The sequence below is a fragment of the Thunnus maccoyii genome, chromosome 23 (assembly GCF_910596095.1).
Source record: "Thunnus maccoyii chromosome 23, fThuMac1.1, whole genome shotgun sequence".
Lineage (NCBI taxonomy): Eukaryota > Metazoa > Chordata > Actinopteri > Scombriformes > Scombridae > Thunnus > Thunnus maccoyii.
Window position 1 is genome coordinate 19,616,605 of NC_056555.1, and position 15,145 is coordinate 19,631,749.

At 41.4% G+C, this 15,145-nt stretch overlaps 1 protein-coding gene across 1 annotated transcript in view; it reads left to right on the top strand.

Moving 5' to 3' along the window:
- The window catches only part of ntn4 (netrin 4), a 29,126-nt gene extending 22,805 nt beyond the window's left edge, over positions 1-6,321 (top strand). Inside the window, exons 6-10 of the mRNA XM_042403524.1 lie at positions 458-671; positions 2,147-2,241; positions 2,686-2,754; positions 3,364-3,537; positions 5,102-6,321. Coding sequence (XP_042259458.1) covers positions 458-671; positions 2,147-2,241; positions 2,686-2,754; positions 3,364-3,537; positions 5,102-5,241 — 692 coding nt within the window. The 3' untranslated portion in view covers positions 5,242-6,321. The remainder of the gene's footprint in view (positions 1-457; positions 672-2,146; positions 2,242-2,685; positions 2,755-3,363; positions 3,538-5,101) is intronic.
- Positions 6,322-15,145: the final 8,824 nt, after the last annotated feature.

Here is a 15,145-nt window from a genome sequence, read left to right on the forward strand (position 1 = left end):
GCCAACCACAGGCCAAAAGAGTGTTTGTTTTTGTCGGTTTGCTCTGTTCCACCAGTAGGATATATGATTTATTTATGGATTACAGACCTTTTGTATCAGAAGTTCCGGCAACAAAACCAGAAAGACAAATAGAACAACTGATGACTGATGAAATACTAAGTTGTGGTTTATTAATGATAAATTGAGCCGTTGGTTTGGATTCGAGCCGGTTTGAAATTTTAGTCGGTTTCATCTTTTCCGTTCGGAGCCAGGACCTTCTGAATAAGGAAGGGAGTTGTCTTTCACGCCCTGGAAACACGCCATCCCTCTGTCTGTCTGTCTCTCCTCATATTTCCTGTTACTCTCCGCTGACAGCTATCTAAAAAAAAAAAAAGGCAAAAATGCCAGAAAAACGATGATAAAATGCTACATGTAGAAACAAGTTTATATTTACGGTTTCAACTTTTTCCTCTCTCAGCATGCAACTGTCATCCCTTGGGCTCCATGCCCTTCCACCTGGCCGACGGCTCGCTCTGTGACCCCTCCAACGGAAACTGCATCTGCAAACCAGGAGTAGGTGGAGCCCACTGCGACAGGTGCATGGTGGGATACTGGGGTTTCCACGAATATGGCTGCCGTCCATGTGACTGTGCAGGCGACTGTGATCCGTTCACTGGAGACTGCATGTTTGGGTGAGTAAAAAAAAAAATGATGCATGCACTACATAGGAGACAAAGTATAGAAAAGAGATTTAAAAGCAGTACCAAATCTATAAAAGCTGTTTCTCATGTGCAGAAACTGTTGTATGTGTTTTTAAATAAAAGACAAAAAGTTCAGTGTCTTAAATTCTTGCGTTCTGTCCTGACGGGTTTTTCCCTGAAGGCTCAAAAGAATTTATTGCAATCTGACCACAATAATGCTTGTGTAAAAGTGGAAATTTTGGCCTTATTGTGGTGCTAGTTCATTCTTGACGTTGGGAACAGGACTTGGCAAAACAAATGCCACACAAGTTCTGACAGAAAATAGAAAAGTAAACATCTGCAAATTTTAACGAACATTGTGTGATACAGTCAAAAGTTCAAGAACAGTTACTGAATGGACCTTATGGTGAGACTGTTTTACCAGTTAGGATTAATGCTCTGGGTTCTATAAAGGTCCACAGTGTGATTCACAGAGATCTGGCGTCCCCGTTGGCTTAGAGATTAAAGGGGACATATCATGCTTTTTGTGTTTTTTTTTTGTTTTATACTGTTATGGTGTCAGATTTCTATGTTAAACATTGCTTAAACAGCCTTCTCTGAGCGTTTCATTTGCAAAGACACCTCTACTTCCTCCTTGTGATGATGTCAGATTGTTCGCACATGCACACAAACTGCCGTCCGTTCAGTAGTCTTTGTTGCTAAGGTTGTTGCTAAGGTCGTTCACGTTGTCCACTCGCATATTTCTGATCGGATTCAGGCTCAAACATGTACGGAGGTATTTGAGAAGTTTCTATCTCGAGTAAAATAAGGAAGACGAAGTTAAATCCTACTGCTATTGTTAATTTATGTAGCCTCCAGAGTTGGAGGAAGCTGACCAATCAGAACAGAGCGGGCTCCTCAGGAGGCGGGCCTTAAAGAGACAGGAGCTAAAACGGCCTGTTTCAGACAGAGGCTGAACTGAGGGGCTGCATAACGGGCCAGTACAAGATAAATAAGGAGTTTTTTTTAACTGTAAATCATGCAAAGATATTCAAGTAGAGCCCCAGAGTATAAATATAGACCTGGAAATGTGCATGATATGTCCCCTTTAAGACACCTACCATGAGCTGCAACATAATTCAAATCCTACAGGGGATCTTTGTTGCATCTCTCGGTCTCCCTCATTTCCTGTCATCTCTCTAATGTGTCTAATTAAGACATAAAATTCCCCAAAAGTCATGGAAGAGTCATGGGAGTGTGGCTATTATGTTTTGAAATAATTCATATTTGTCAAAGGAAAATATAGATCTGACATTGTAGCCAGTAGTTATTGAGATATCTTGCTCCGGAGCAACATGTTGGACAAACCAAACACCGGCTAGATCTTATCAAACCTTATCAAAAATTCTCATATAATAGATATGGTAGTTCAACATTTGTGATGTGATTTGTGTGTGTGCTAATGGAGTAGTGTGTTTGTGTTGCAGCTCTGATCTGGAACTGTACAACTTAGATGGAAACTCAAGCGAGCCGGTCAGGATCTTCAGAGCGGATGAACTCTTCTCTGCCCTCCACTACTCAGGTGAGATACAGAAACTGTGTGTGTGTATGTGTGTGTGTGTGGGGGGGGGGGGTGTGTGTGGGTGGTATTCATCCTCTTCCACAGTCCAGTGACTAAGCGTTAATGGTTAAGTAATGAAAGTCTTGATAGGGCCTCAGAAGGACATGGAACAAAGATTATGTGTGTGTGTGTTTGTGCGTGTGTGTGTGTGTGGACTGTTTCCAAGTGTCCCTTCTCTCAGACCCCCCGCACCACCGCCGCCACCACCACCACCACCACCGTGTAACTGCAGCTTTCATAGGCACATTCCTTACTGGACACACAAACACACTGTGCTCGCATCCTTAGGACACCATGTACAATATCTAAGACCACACACACACACACACACACAGAGTAACACACACACACAACACATCAGTTATGGTACAAATATTAATGCGTTCCTGTGTCTGTCCCCTGCAGAGAAGTGTGAGTGCAAAGAGCAAGCCCTGACCAACAGTAAACTCTTCTGCACTATGAATTATGCGTACGGTAAGAACTCCACACACTTCAACACATAACTCATCAGCCAGATTTCACTCCAAGACTTTAATAAGTGTCAAAAATCAAATATATTAATGAAATTAATTAATGGAATAATTCAGAAATACTGTTTGGACTGTAAATAACTGTGTCTGTGATTAGAATATACTAACTTTTTCCCCCCTGGATGACACTTAAAGGATAATTCTGTTGTTTTTTTTTTTAAACTTGGATCTTACTTTTGCAGTTTTGGCCATCACTGCTACTGGTAATAAAAACATGAGCAATAGCAATAAATAAACAGCACAGTTCCAATTAAAAAAGCTGTCATTATCAGATAAAACTCCTTTGAAGCTTGTCCAGCTACCAAACACATCAAGCACACAGCAGCTGTATTTCTACTTCATCCACCTTTAATTCATCCTCTTGTGCGGAGTATATCTCCTCCGATAGCTGGCAAGTGATAAACAGGATGACGGAGTTTCATTTTTGGGTTGAAAGTGATCGTTAGTTTGACACTTTGAGAGAAAAGTAGTTCACCTTCATTCTTCTAACATCTTGGCTCTTCCTTCACCTGACTCCCCTCGCCTCTTCCTCACATCCCCTCCCCAATATCAGTGCTGAAGGTGAAGGTGTTGTCAGCCCACGACAAGGGCTCCCACGCTGAGGTGGAGGTCAAAGTTCAGAAGGTGCTCAGTCAGAACGCCAAGGTGAAGATACAGCGGGGTCGGGTCACCCTTTACCCCGAGTCCTGGACGGCACGGGGCTGCACCTGCCCCATCCTCAACCCAGGTGAGACACACGCATACGTTCACTTATTATTACTGTCACCCTCCTCCAGTGCAGCTCGGATGTGAAGATTAAGGTGCTGCCAGGTTTTAAAGACAGATATGAGATATCTTGGATTGAAATGGATAAAAATTAAGGACGATATATTCATGCATATGTTTTAAAAAATATGATCAAATGTGTCTTGATGCTGGTATCAGATTTATCGGGTCAACAATAAATCAAACAAGCTTTATTGTATTTATTACACAGTATCCGAGTGTGTCTGGATCATATCAGATTTTTGATTAAGTGACAAGAAAACTCCTGTGCTGTTTGATCTGTTTGACCAGAAGGATAAATGATATGATTTATTGATGGATAACACAAAATCAGCATGGTCCCAAGATGTTTAAAACACAAAGAAACATAAAGAAGCACCAGACATTCAACATCAAAATAAGCAATTAAATCCTGAAATCCAAAAACACATCACCACAATTTAAATAAAAAATATTAACGCCTACATCGACATAACTAAGTACAACAAGGACAATTTGATAGCTTAACTAAAGATGTCGAAGATTTCATTATAAATCTGTGACCCTGTTCCATAATTAAAGTCCTAACCTGATTTCTGTAGGTTATTTGAATGTGTAGCGGAGGGTTTGTCCACAACATGGCACCAAAGTAAAAAAAAAAAAACACCTGTCTGCATTAATTACTCGAAGGACTTTACATGAACGCTTTTCTTCTCTGAGCTGAACTGGCAGCAGTCGTATCCTTCTGAATTCATCACATTCAACAGAGTTCGAGGAGATGCATTTAATAAATACAGAATAATATTATTTTGCATCAACTTCAGTTTGATCCTAAAGTTAGCTGTCAAAAAAGTCAAAAGCTGAGTCAAAAAAAGGAAATAGCTTAACTGTCAGCAAGTAGTAACCGCAGCAGCTGCTGTTGCTATGGATACCTGCAGCTGGATATACCTCACACACTTGTCAAGTGTCAAGGTGGAATTCTTGTGTTTCTAAGACGCACTTAAAGATCTACAGATCTGTACAGAACAGGGTGTAATAGGTAGTTTAAAGTCATGAAGGCTTTCAGGGGAGCCAACAAAGCTCTCAAATCCTTCACGACAACATGTGTCAAACAAGCCGATTTGTTGATACAACCTCCTGTTGGCAGTTGGGTTTGAAACGGAGAACAAAAAAACACATTCACATTGTACCCCCATCTGTACAAGTAGAAAAGAAACAGCTACATCTCTTAATGACACATGTTTGCTTGCATGCAGCCCAAAGAAAACTCGTTCCAGCAGCACTCGAATGGCAAAGCAGTCGGTATCTGTGAGAAAAAAAATGTTATGAAATGTCGAAGAACGCTGCAGCTCGGAAATAGGACAATATCTGGTGTCAAGATGTTGCCAGTGTGCAGGCTTACAGAGAAAACAAGAAACAGGAACAAGTGTTTTTCTTGGCTTTGGCATCAAGGCCAATAACATCCTGATATCTGGCAGCCTTTTTTTAAATTTAAATTCCTTCTGCTTGGCAAAGTATGTCTGACCTGTTGACCTTGTTTTTCTCAGGGGTGGAGTACCTGGTGGCGGGCCACTCGGACCGTAAGCAGGGTCGCCTCCTGGTCAACATGAAGAGCTTTGTCAAGCCTTGGAAAGCCAGCTTGGGGCGCAAAGTCCTTGCGCTACTCAAGAAAGACTGCAACTGGTAGACGGACGGCGAAAGCACTGGAGGACAGACGGACACATGGACAGATGAGACTGTTTTTGACAAAACTGGATTCGTGTTATCTTGTCCTCCAGATGTGGATTAAGTCGCACTGGGCGGGGGCAGATTTTGGAGGACCGGACTGACGATTGAAACCCTTCCTTTGCTCTGCTTTGTCCAATGAGAGCATGATTCTGCTGATGGATTGTGTCAGCTAAAAGCACACAGGACGTAATTTTATTAAGACATATCCGTCTCACATCTGAGCAAACTGTCACTCTTACATTTCCGTGTAAGATTCAAGCAAAAAAATTTCCTTTGCTGTCGCTGCTGCAGCTCAAGAAATTGAGGAATTCAGCGCTATGGCCAATTTGTTCTCTATTCTGAGTGACTGAATGCCCCCCAGAACCCACTGACATACATTAAAACACACAAAACTTCTCTTCCTCTCTGCAGCACTTTAGCCGAAGATGGACTGAGGACATATGGACACAAAAAGAGAGGAGGATTTACACACACACACACACACACACACACACAATCACAGTATGTGTGGTGTGACTGTGGATGGAGCTCGTCCATTCCCTGTGTGTGCTCGGTTACAGTGGACACACACACACACACTCACAGCAGTGGCAGCAGTGTGTGTGTGTGCAGACGTAATGTGCAAAGCACCCAGAGTGACGCTGAACAAGCCATACAAGCCACTACAGGTGGTTAAATCTTAGCCAGTCCAGGTGTGCCTGTGTTGAAATCAGAGTGAATGGGTTTTACCCCCAACGTGAATGTATTTGCCTGCGAATGTGTGTGTGTGCGTGTGTGTGTGTGTGCATGTGAGAGAGAATGTTTGAACGCAGACGTATATTACGAGCACAGTCCAGATTCAGTCCAGCTCTGCAGCTTTTCTTTAGGTTTGTGTACTCATCAAAAACAGCCGTTCCAATGTTTATGATACAGCGTTATGTATATTGATTCATCATATTACACTCCACTGCTGAATTCAGAAAACTCTTGTTATTCCTTCCTTTGTGCTCATGTACAGTATTATTTGTATATATCTATATAAATATTATTGTTCATCTTTGTCCTTGTGTATGGTAATATCAAAACTAATCCGGTGTATGACAACTTAGTCTTATATTTTAAAGGTTTAGCCACAGCTTTAGCGTCAATCTTTTAGCATGATATCATGTATGTAGCCATTATTTTGCACATTAAAGGACCAGTGTGTAGGATTTAGTGGCATCTAGTGGTGAGGTTGCAGATTGCAGCCCCTCCCATCTCCTTCCTAGCACGTAGGAGAACCTACAGTGGTAGCGAAACTCGCAAAACACGCGAAAGGCTCTCTCTCTAGAGCCAGTGTTTGCTCTGGGCTACTGTAGAAACTCCCTATGCAAATATAAAGGGCTCAATCTAAGATAACGAAAACACAATGACTCTTATTTTCAGGTGATTATACACTAATTAAAACATACTTATCAATATTATGTTCCATTTCTGCCAAGTCTGTTCCACTAGATGCCACTAAATTCTACACACTGGTCCTTTTACACCGTTCTCGTTTTAAAACCAGTTGCACAGAGATGGCATTTTCAACCAATTCACATCACATTCGCCTCAAGTTTTGGAACTTTGACCATGTTTAACACAGACATCAGACATTATAACAGTATGAAAATAACAGAAAACCACAGAAAGCATGTCCCCTTTAATATCTGAGAGTTTGTTTACAACCTGTGCAATCATCTGACTGCTTGTGTTTATTGCTACATCCGATCACATCTCAGCAATTAACTTGATGAGCACAAGATTTCCACTGATAGTAGCGATTGCCAAAACTCTGAAAATAAGACCCAAGTTGCAATGAATTATCCTTTAATAGCTTGCAGCAGCCTCTCCTTATCATTGAAACATTGTTTTCTGAGCAGAACTATTTCCAGACACACTCAAGTCACATGAACACCGACTCTCAACAACAGTTGATATAACTGCCCGGGCCTTGAAATACTTCACATAAATTGGACAAAAATATCCTTATCACCCTGCTCTCTTTCTCACACACACACACACACACCTCTCTTTCCTCTCGCTGTGTCCCTTCAGATTAAGTCATCCATCACTCTCGCTCCCAAAACACTCTCCCCTACATTCACACAGCGCCACAGAATGTAGACCAAAACAGAGAGGCCGGGGCGAGCACACACACTCTGTTTGGGTTTAGGCGGAGTGCGTGTTCTCTGCCGCCTCCTCGCCCACTCGCCGTGACGTGGTTGGCTGAGAGGTGTGGACACATTCCTGGCGCGTCGAGCGGCGCTCTGCAGCAGGCCAGGTCGAAGGTCACTCACCTGTCTGCCGGCCTCGCCTCGACAGCGAGAGGTGAGCAGGAATGGATGTTTTCTCTCGCAGCCGAGGCCGGATAGCCTCTTGTACCCACATTTCCTCATTCACGGTCCATTCACAGATTTGTGGCAGAGGGGTCACGGCTCCTCCTAGTTTCTGCCGGGCTGTTTCCAGACAGCAGGGGAAGGGTTGAACGAGTGCATACAGGGAAGAGGAATGTGACTGGGGGGAATGCCTCGGTGCAACTGGCAGAAAGTAACTAAGTACATTTACTCATGTGCTGCACTTAATCTTGAGGCGCTTGTACTTTACATGAGTATTTACATTTTATGCTACTTTACACCTCTAAAAATGCACTTTTTACTTCACTACATTTATCTGACAGCTGGAGTTACTGGTTATTTTACGGACAAAGATTTCACTTTAAAAAGGGATATTATAAACTTTTAAAACAAAATGAATTGTTAAAAATCCTTCTAGTGCATCCCAACTTTTACAAAAAAGTTGTGTCTAGACAGAGCTCCTTGTCATGAGTCGTTAGCAGTTCCACCAAAAACACATTTTCCCTCTAAACCTCTCAGCTGGTTTCATTTAAATAATGGTTTGTGGCCAAATGAGGTCATATCAATTCTACTTCACCAAAACAGCAAAGTTTAGAGAATAGTACAAAAAAATGTTCCAGCCCCATTAATCATCTGATGACCCCTCAGATTTATCTAATGACCCACTGAAAGGGTCACGACCCCTCAGTTGGGAGCCACTGGATTAAATTACTGAACTGTATATAAAGTAGTTAAAACTAGCTCCACCTCTACTGTTACTTTAGATACTTGAAATATGCCAAAAATGCTGATAATACTCATGTACTTTTACAAAAGTACAATATTTTTACATTGTTGTACAGATACTTTTACTTAAAGGGGACATATCATGCTTTTTGTGGGTTTTCTGTTATTTTTATGCTGTAATGATGTTAGATGTTAAAGGTCCAAAACTTAAGGTGAACCTATGTAAAAATGCTCCTTGCAAGTCAAAAGCCAGGGCTTCATGTTACCTCTACTTCCTCCTCGTGATGACATCAGATTGTTCGCACATGCCGACAAACAGCCGTCCGTTCCTTAGTCTTTGTCGCTAAAGTTGTTCTATGGGATTCGGACTCGGGCTCCAACATGTAAGGATGTATTTAAGAAGTTTATATTTAGAGTAAAAGGTGAGAAAAAGAAGTGAAATCCTTTTACAGTCGTTCACGTAGCCTCCAGGAAACCCCCATAAGCTGACCAATCAGAGCAGAGTGGGCTCATCAGTAGGAAGGCCTTAAAGAGACAGGACCTATAACAGCCTGTTTCAGACAGAGGCTGAACTGAGGGGCTGTATTAAGGGCCAGTATAAGATAAATAAGGAGTTTTTTTAAACTGTAAATCACACAAAGATGTTCCAATAGAGCCCCAGAACAAAAATATAGACCTGGAAATGTGCATGATACGTCCCCTTTAAGTAAAGGATCTGAATACTTCTTCCAACACTGCTCAGCGCAGACCTTCAGGTTGAAAGAGAAGGAGGTGTTTTATGTGGTAGGAACTGGCCTTGAAGCATAGACGCAACAGGGAGGCACAAACACATGCACTGCTGCAGCTGAACCGGGGACCTCATCGCTCTCTCTCTCTCTCTCTCTCTCTCTCTTGCTCTCTTGCTCTCTCACTCTTTCTCTTACTCGTTGGCTCACTCATTGTCCCCAGAATGACTGGCCATTCTCAGCCTGTGATGGAGATGTCCTGTGGGGGGTTGCATGGTGTGGGAAACTAGTTGATGAATGAGTGTTTGGCATGCTTGCATAGATGCATAGTTTGCTCCGGTATAGTTTGTATGTGTGTGTGTGTGTGTTATTGTAGTAACGGCAAATGCATGCATGTGCGTGTACGAGTGTGTGCGTGCCTGTATGAACACAATGCCCCGCTTGTGTTGCTATAGAATGGAGTTATGGCCTTTGTCCTGTCAGCATTCTTGTGTTGCTATTGGCCCCGGAGTGCATGGCAGCTCCCGCAGGCTTGGGGACAATAACCCCCCCAACCCTCTCCCCTCCCCTCCTCTCGCTGGGAGTCACAATGCCCCTCTTCGGCAGCACCCATCACCCTGAGACAGACAGCCCGAAACAGGCCCGCTATGGGTGTCACACAGCAACCAGCACCCAGAGGTCCCGCGGAGGACATAGGGAGGAAAATAAAAGCAGAAAATATGAGAAGAGAGGATTTCTCCTCAGCGATATGTTCAGAGGAAGTGTGTGCTGGATAAGTGAGTCATGTGGTCAGTATTATCCCATCAGCTATGATTCACTTACAGAGGAAATGAAAAGATTGAGTCGTAGGAAACTAAAATGAATTGAAGGCACAATTCCTCGATTCAGGGCCTGCACCCTAAAAATATCCAGTCACGCTCTGTCCTCAGAAACCATCCATGCTCTATTGTTGTACTTCATTACACACAAAAACGCACATGCAGGCACACATGTATCAGGAATGTTTCTCCACTAGAGGAGCGTCAGAGCAAGCCACAACAGAGAGGACCTGCAAACAAGGACCTGATGTCATTGTCAGTTTGGAGGGATTGGCTCGCAGATGGACGGAAAACAGGCAATCACAACAAGCTGGGACACTCTTTAAAAAACAGATTAAAATATCAGTTAGCTGTCGTGTTGCCAACGGTAACATTCAGCCTCACCAACCAGAGCAGGCAGGCCGCAAAATCTTTAAAGCAGAAATTACAGGTGATGTGTTTATTTACAGGCTGTAAAGCACTTCCCCTGCTTCATCAGCACCTGTGTTTTCACCCGCCACAAAACCAACACCGTATCCAGCTGCATTAACACCACCGTGAAACCACCGGAATGGCTTCCTTTCACTTAAATATCCACCACCGTTCAATGAAAACAGCTTGCAAAGCTGCATGTTTCCCTGCGTGTGTGTTTATGAATTTCCATTCTTACAAGGTCCAGGTTTTCCCTTTCATATTTTAAAGATGAGAACAAAGCCTTTAAACTAATTACGATGCAATTTTCTTGGTCCACACTTTTGCAAGACTCTTTCTTTTACTGTACCTCCCAAGCAAACAGTCCCTTCTTTTTAATCAAATGTTGGTTGATTTATTCATTGTGTTCAGTCATGCTAACAAGCCAGTTTTTAAAAAAATGTACTCAAAAGGAAACACAGTTGCTGCAGACGTAAATAACCTTTGATCCTAGTAGAAAGACCCACCAGACACCAGGTGTTTAGACCAGCTACAGGTACCGTCTCTTCACTGACTCTCTTGAGAGAGAACAGCAAAACTTTTACATTACAGGATATGGCTGGTGATTTTCTATATTTTTCTCATTGTCCAAACATTATTAAAAACATGTTAATAAGGCACACTGTTGCACTGGGTGACATGTTCCTTGGCCCCAAAGAGTTTTGGGCACATATGTACTACACTGAACAGTATATAACTTCAGTATAAAGTCAAGAGGTTGTGACATGTAGCACAACAAGCTAGTGAAACTGAGCCACACATACTCAGTGGCATCCACCTTTCACAGAGGTACTCTCTGGAGACTGAAATGTGATCGCTGTTATTAGTCTTTGGAGCTGTTTCTAAACAAACTGGAAGAGTAAACTCAGTAGAGGGCAGATCTCCGTCAGGTGTGTACAGTCAATATGGCAGCAAAGATTACAAAAACGTGGCCTGCAACAGACTAATTAAACCTTGTTTTTAGCCTAGCCAACTGTTTGTTATATCATAACGCATATCGTAAAATGGCGAGGAATGCTGAAAAGACGAAAGTTTAAGCTCTTCAATAGGCTCATAAGGAATATTATCAATATTTAATTGAATTCACAACATAACTAGCTCTCAAGGTACCAGATTTGGCACCGATTGATCGAAAGTGGCAACAAAGCATGATTGGTTGTCACTGGTGGAAACAAGATTCCAAACTGGAAAAAAAACTCTGGTTAAGAGGAGTCAATGGCGTTATAAAACAGGTTTTTCAAAAAAATGTGAATCACCGCAACCACGAGAGATCCTTCAGCATTCAGTCATAAATGTGCACAAAAAATATTAGGCTGATGGGTCCAGTGGTATATGAGATTAGCTGCGGACAGATACACACACGCACACACATGACCAAACGCGTGATCCCCAGGCTTACTTACCCCTGGCGGAGATGACTAACATGACCAAATGAATGGTGAAGGATGTGTTTTTAGTAGTTTTTGGACAACAACGGAGGTCTACAGCACAGAAGAATAAGATATATACACACAATACTTGTAAGTAGATCAATTCATTGCTGGTTTGGCTCCAAACATGAAATTTGTTGACTATAAGAAAAATACAGATTATCAGCAGCTAAACCCTTTAAAGGTGTATTACCTCATTTCTGGCCACTAGGGGGCAGAAAACTTCATATTATGGCTAACGTGCCAACAAGTAATAAAAACTGGATTTATAATTTGATACAAAGGATTAAATAGGAGCCCTGCTGTAGATAACAGCAAGGAATGTTTTGATTTGTAATCCAGTATCTGATTTCACCTGTTGATAGCATCACCACAACTCTAGACAGATGTATTATACATGATCAGGCAGTATTGTGCTTTTATACGTGCTTACAATCTTTCATTCACTTTGTGATATGAGTGATGGTGGGAGGGTATGCTTTGCTTGATTACTCAGTATGAGACTTCTCCATGAAGTTCCCGTATTTACATTGTTTCACTATGATAGAGAGCAGGAATTACATTGAGCACAAGCCTTGCACTCTTTCCTGGCATCAGAAACTTGTGGGAGAGAAAACACAAGTAGCCAAAGCTGACTAATCACAGTTCTAGTGGACTCCATGTGTTATCTCCATAACTGCTGTAACTCCACGCAAACAGTCGCACAACAACATTATTATTATCATCCCATTAAGAGTCACGTTTCTGGCCAGCTGACAGATATAAGTCCAATATTCACTGGCACTGTATCTCTGTTTTAATCTCTCACCAACTGCTGGGAAAAATATCTTGCTTTTTTTCCTGCTAAATGTTTGACTGTTTTCACCACCTGTTTGATAACTTTATCTAGGAGCTGTCTGGTGCTGAGCAGGTGAGTACAGCGTGTTCATCGCCTTGTTTGCTGAAAACAAGGATTCGTGAGAAAAGTGACACTGAACAATACAGTAAATGTGCCGGAAAACAAAAACAATGAGCCAAAAGAGGCTCAAAAGCTATCCAGCTGCAATGTTGAGTGATAAATCTCTGTGATCAACAATGGTTACGTTAGATTTAGTCATTTGATTCAATCTTGAAATAAAAAATGTGACTAATGCAGCTTTAAAGTTAGAAGTTCAACATAGAAGTACTCAGATCCTTTACTTAAGTAAAAGCACCAAAACAGCAATGTAAAAATACTCCATTACAGGTAAAAGTCCTGCATGAAAAATCCTACTGAAGTAAAAGTACATAAGTATTATGAGCTTGATGTAGTTAAAGTATTGCAGTAAAAGTAGTGGTTTGGTCCCTCTGACTGATATATTATTATATATGACATCATTAGATTATTAATAGTGAAGCATCAGTGTTAGAGCAGCATGTTACTGTTGTAGCTGCTGGAGGTGGAGCTAGTTTACACTACTTTATATACAGTTAGCTAGTTCAGTCCAGTGGTTCCCAACCTAGGGGTCGGGCCCCTCCAAAGGGTCATTAGATAAATCTGAGGGGTCGTGAGATGATTAATGGGAGAGGAAAGAAGAAAAAACAAAGTTCTGATACACAAATCTGTTTCCTGTTTTTGTACTTTTTCTCTAATCTTTGATTTTTGTTGAAATATTGGATCATTTGAACATTTATTGAAATGAAACCATGTGAGAAGTTTAGAGGGAAAAATCACTATTTGGTGGAGCTGTTAACAACTCATAGACATGTGAAATGTGACCTCGACTACACACTGCTTTTTGTAAGACGTCAAAAGCCAAAAAGGTTGGAAACCACTGGTTTCATCTTTAACAATGTGTTGTGTTTTAAAAGATTGTTATATTATCTAATGGGTCAAATCTTCATCTGAAAAGTAACTAAAGCTGTCAAATAAATGTAGTGGAGTAGAAAGTACAATATTTACCTCTGAAACATAGTGGAGTGGAAGTATAAAGTAGCATCACATGGAAATACTCAAGTAAAGTACAAGTACCTCAAAACTGCACTTAAGAACAGTGGTTGAGTAAATTTACTTAGTTACTTTCCACCACTGGGTACAGTAACACAAAAGTGTGTGTGTGTGTTTATGAGAGGGAGAGGGTACAGATGAAAAGAGGACAGGGAGGGAGGGAGGGAGTGGTAGCATGTGTGGACATGACGGCAGTAAAGGCCCGGGGACATAGAGGGAGAAAAACATTAGAGTCCATTCACAGGCATCGCATGGCACATCAACACATACCTCTTTCTCTAAGTCACTCACAAACGCCCCTTAATCTCTCTCACACAAACTGTCGTCTTTCTCCTTGCCAATAACACACCACACGTTACACACACACACACACACACTTGCATTAAAACACACAACTATTACCACTCTCTCGCTGCTCAATGGGGGTTTAAGAAGGCTTGTGTGGATCAGTTGCCCACTAATCAGTACATGAGAGGGATTCTTTACATGCAGTCGAGGTGCGTGTGTTGAGATTAATAGTGTGCCTTCAGGCAGAATTTCCTCAATGAAAATCTACTCCTCCCTTCATCTCTTCATAGAGAAGTTTACTAAATGAGAAATGACTGTAATATTTATACAGGGACACTCTATAAACTTCACTTTAAACTTTTCTCTCTCTCTCTCTTAATCTTTTGCCCTAATAGCGACACAATAGTCATGTACATTACAGCATATAATGATCATATTTTGTGCTGTTATGGTTGGCAGGGTTGCAGTTGAGACTTAAGTCTGCACAGCAGACAGTAAAGTGTTGTTTTATGAAAAACACTGATAGGATCTACTGTACATACTGAGTGCCACCAGCCCCCATTAACCAGCATGAAGCGCTACACCTGCATCCCACACCAGCACACAAGACTTTAAAATACCTACTACCCTAAAAGTACAACTTCAGGGACATAGGGCAACAGGTAATACACATACATTTGTGATCCTTGAAAATGATAGACAAAGGGCTTTGAGACAAAACTAGCAGATTTACATGATCACATTACATACAAAAGATAGGCATAAGATAGGTGAAAGTTGATTTTTTTTACCGTAAGTGTAGTTTAAGTGGTGGAAGAAGCATTTAGATACAGTAAAAGTAGCTGTTCCAAGTAAAAAATACTCCATATAAAGCAAAAGTCCTGCATTCAATATGTTAAAGATAGTATAGTCAAAATATCACATGTAAAAGTAGTCATTATGCAGCAGCATGGTACCTGTCAGTGTTATATATCATATTCTTAATCAATGTGTAAAAATATTTTTTTATTTGAACTACTTTATATACTGTTGGATAGTTTAATTTATAAAATTACGTCATATTTTAATAAACTGATCATCTGTTTTGCATGTAAAATATAGAT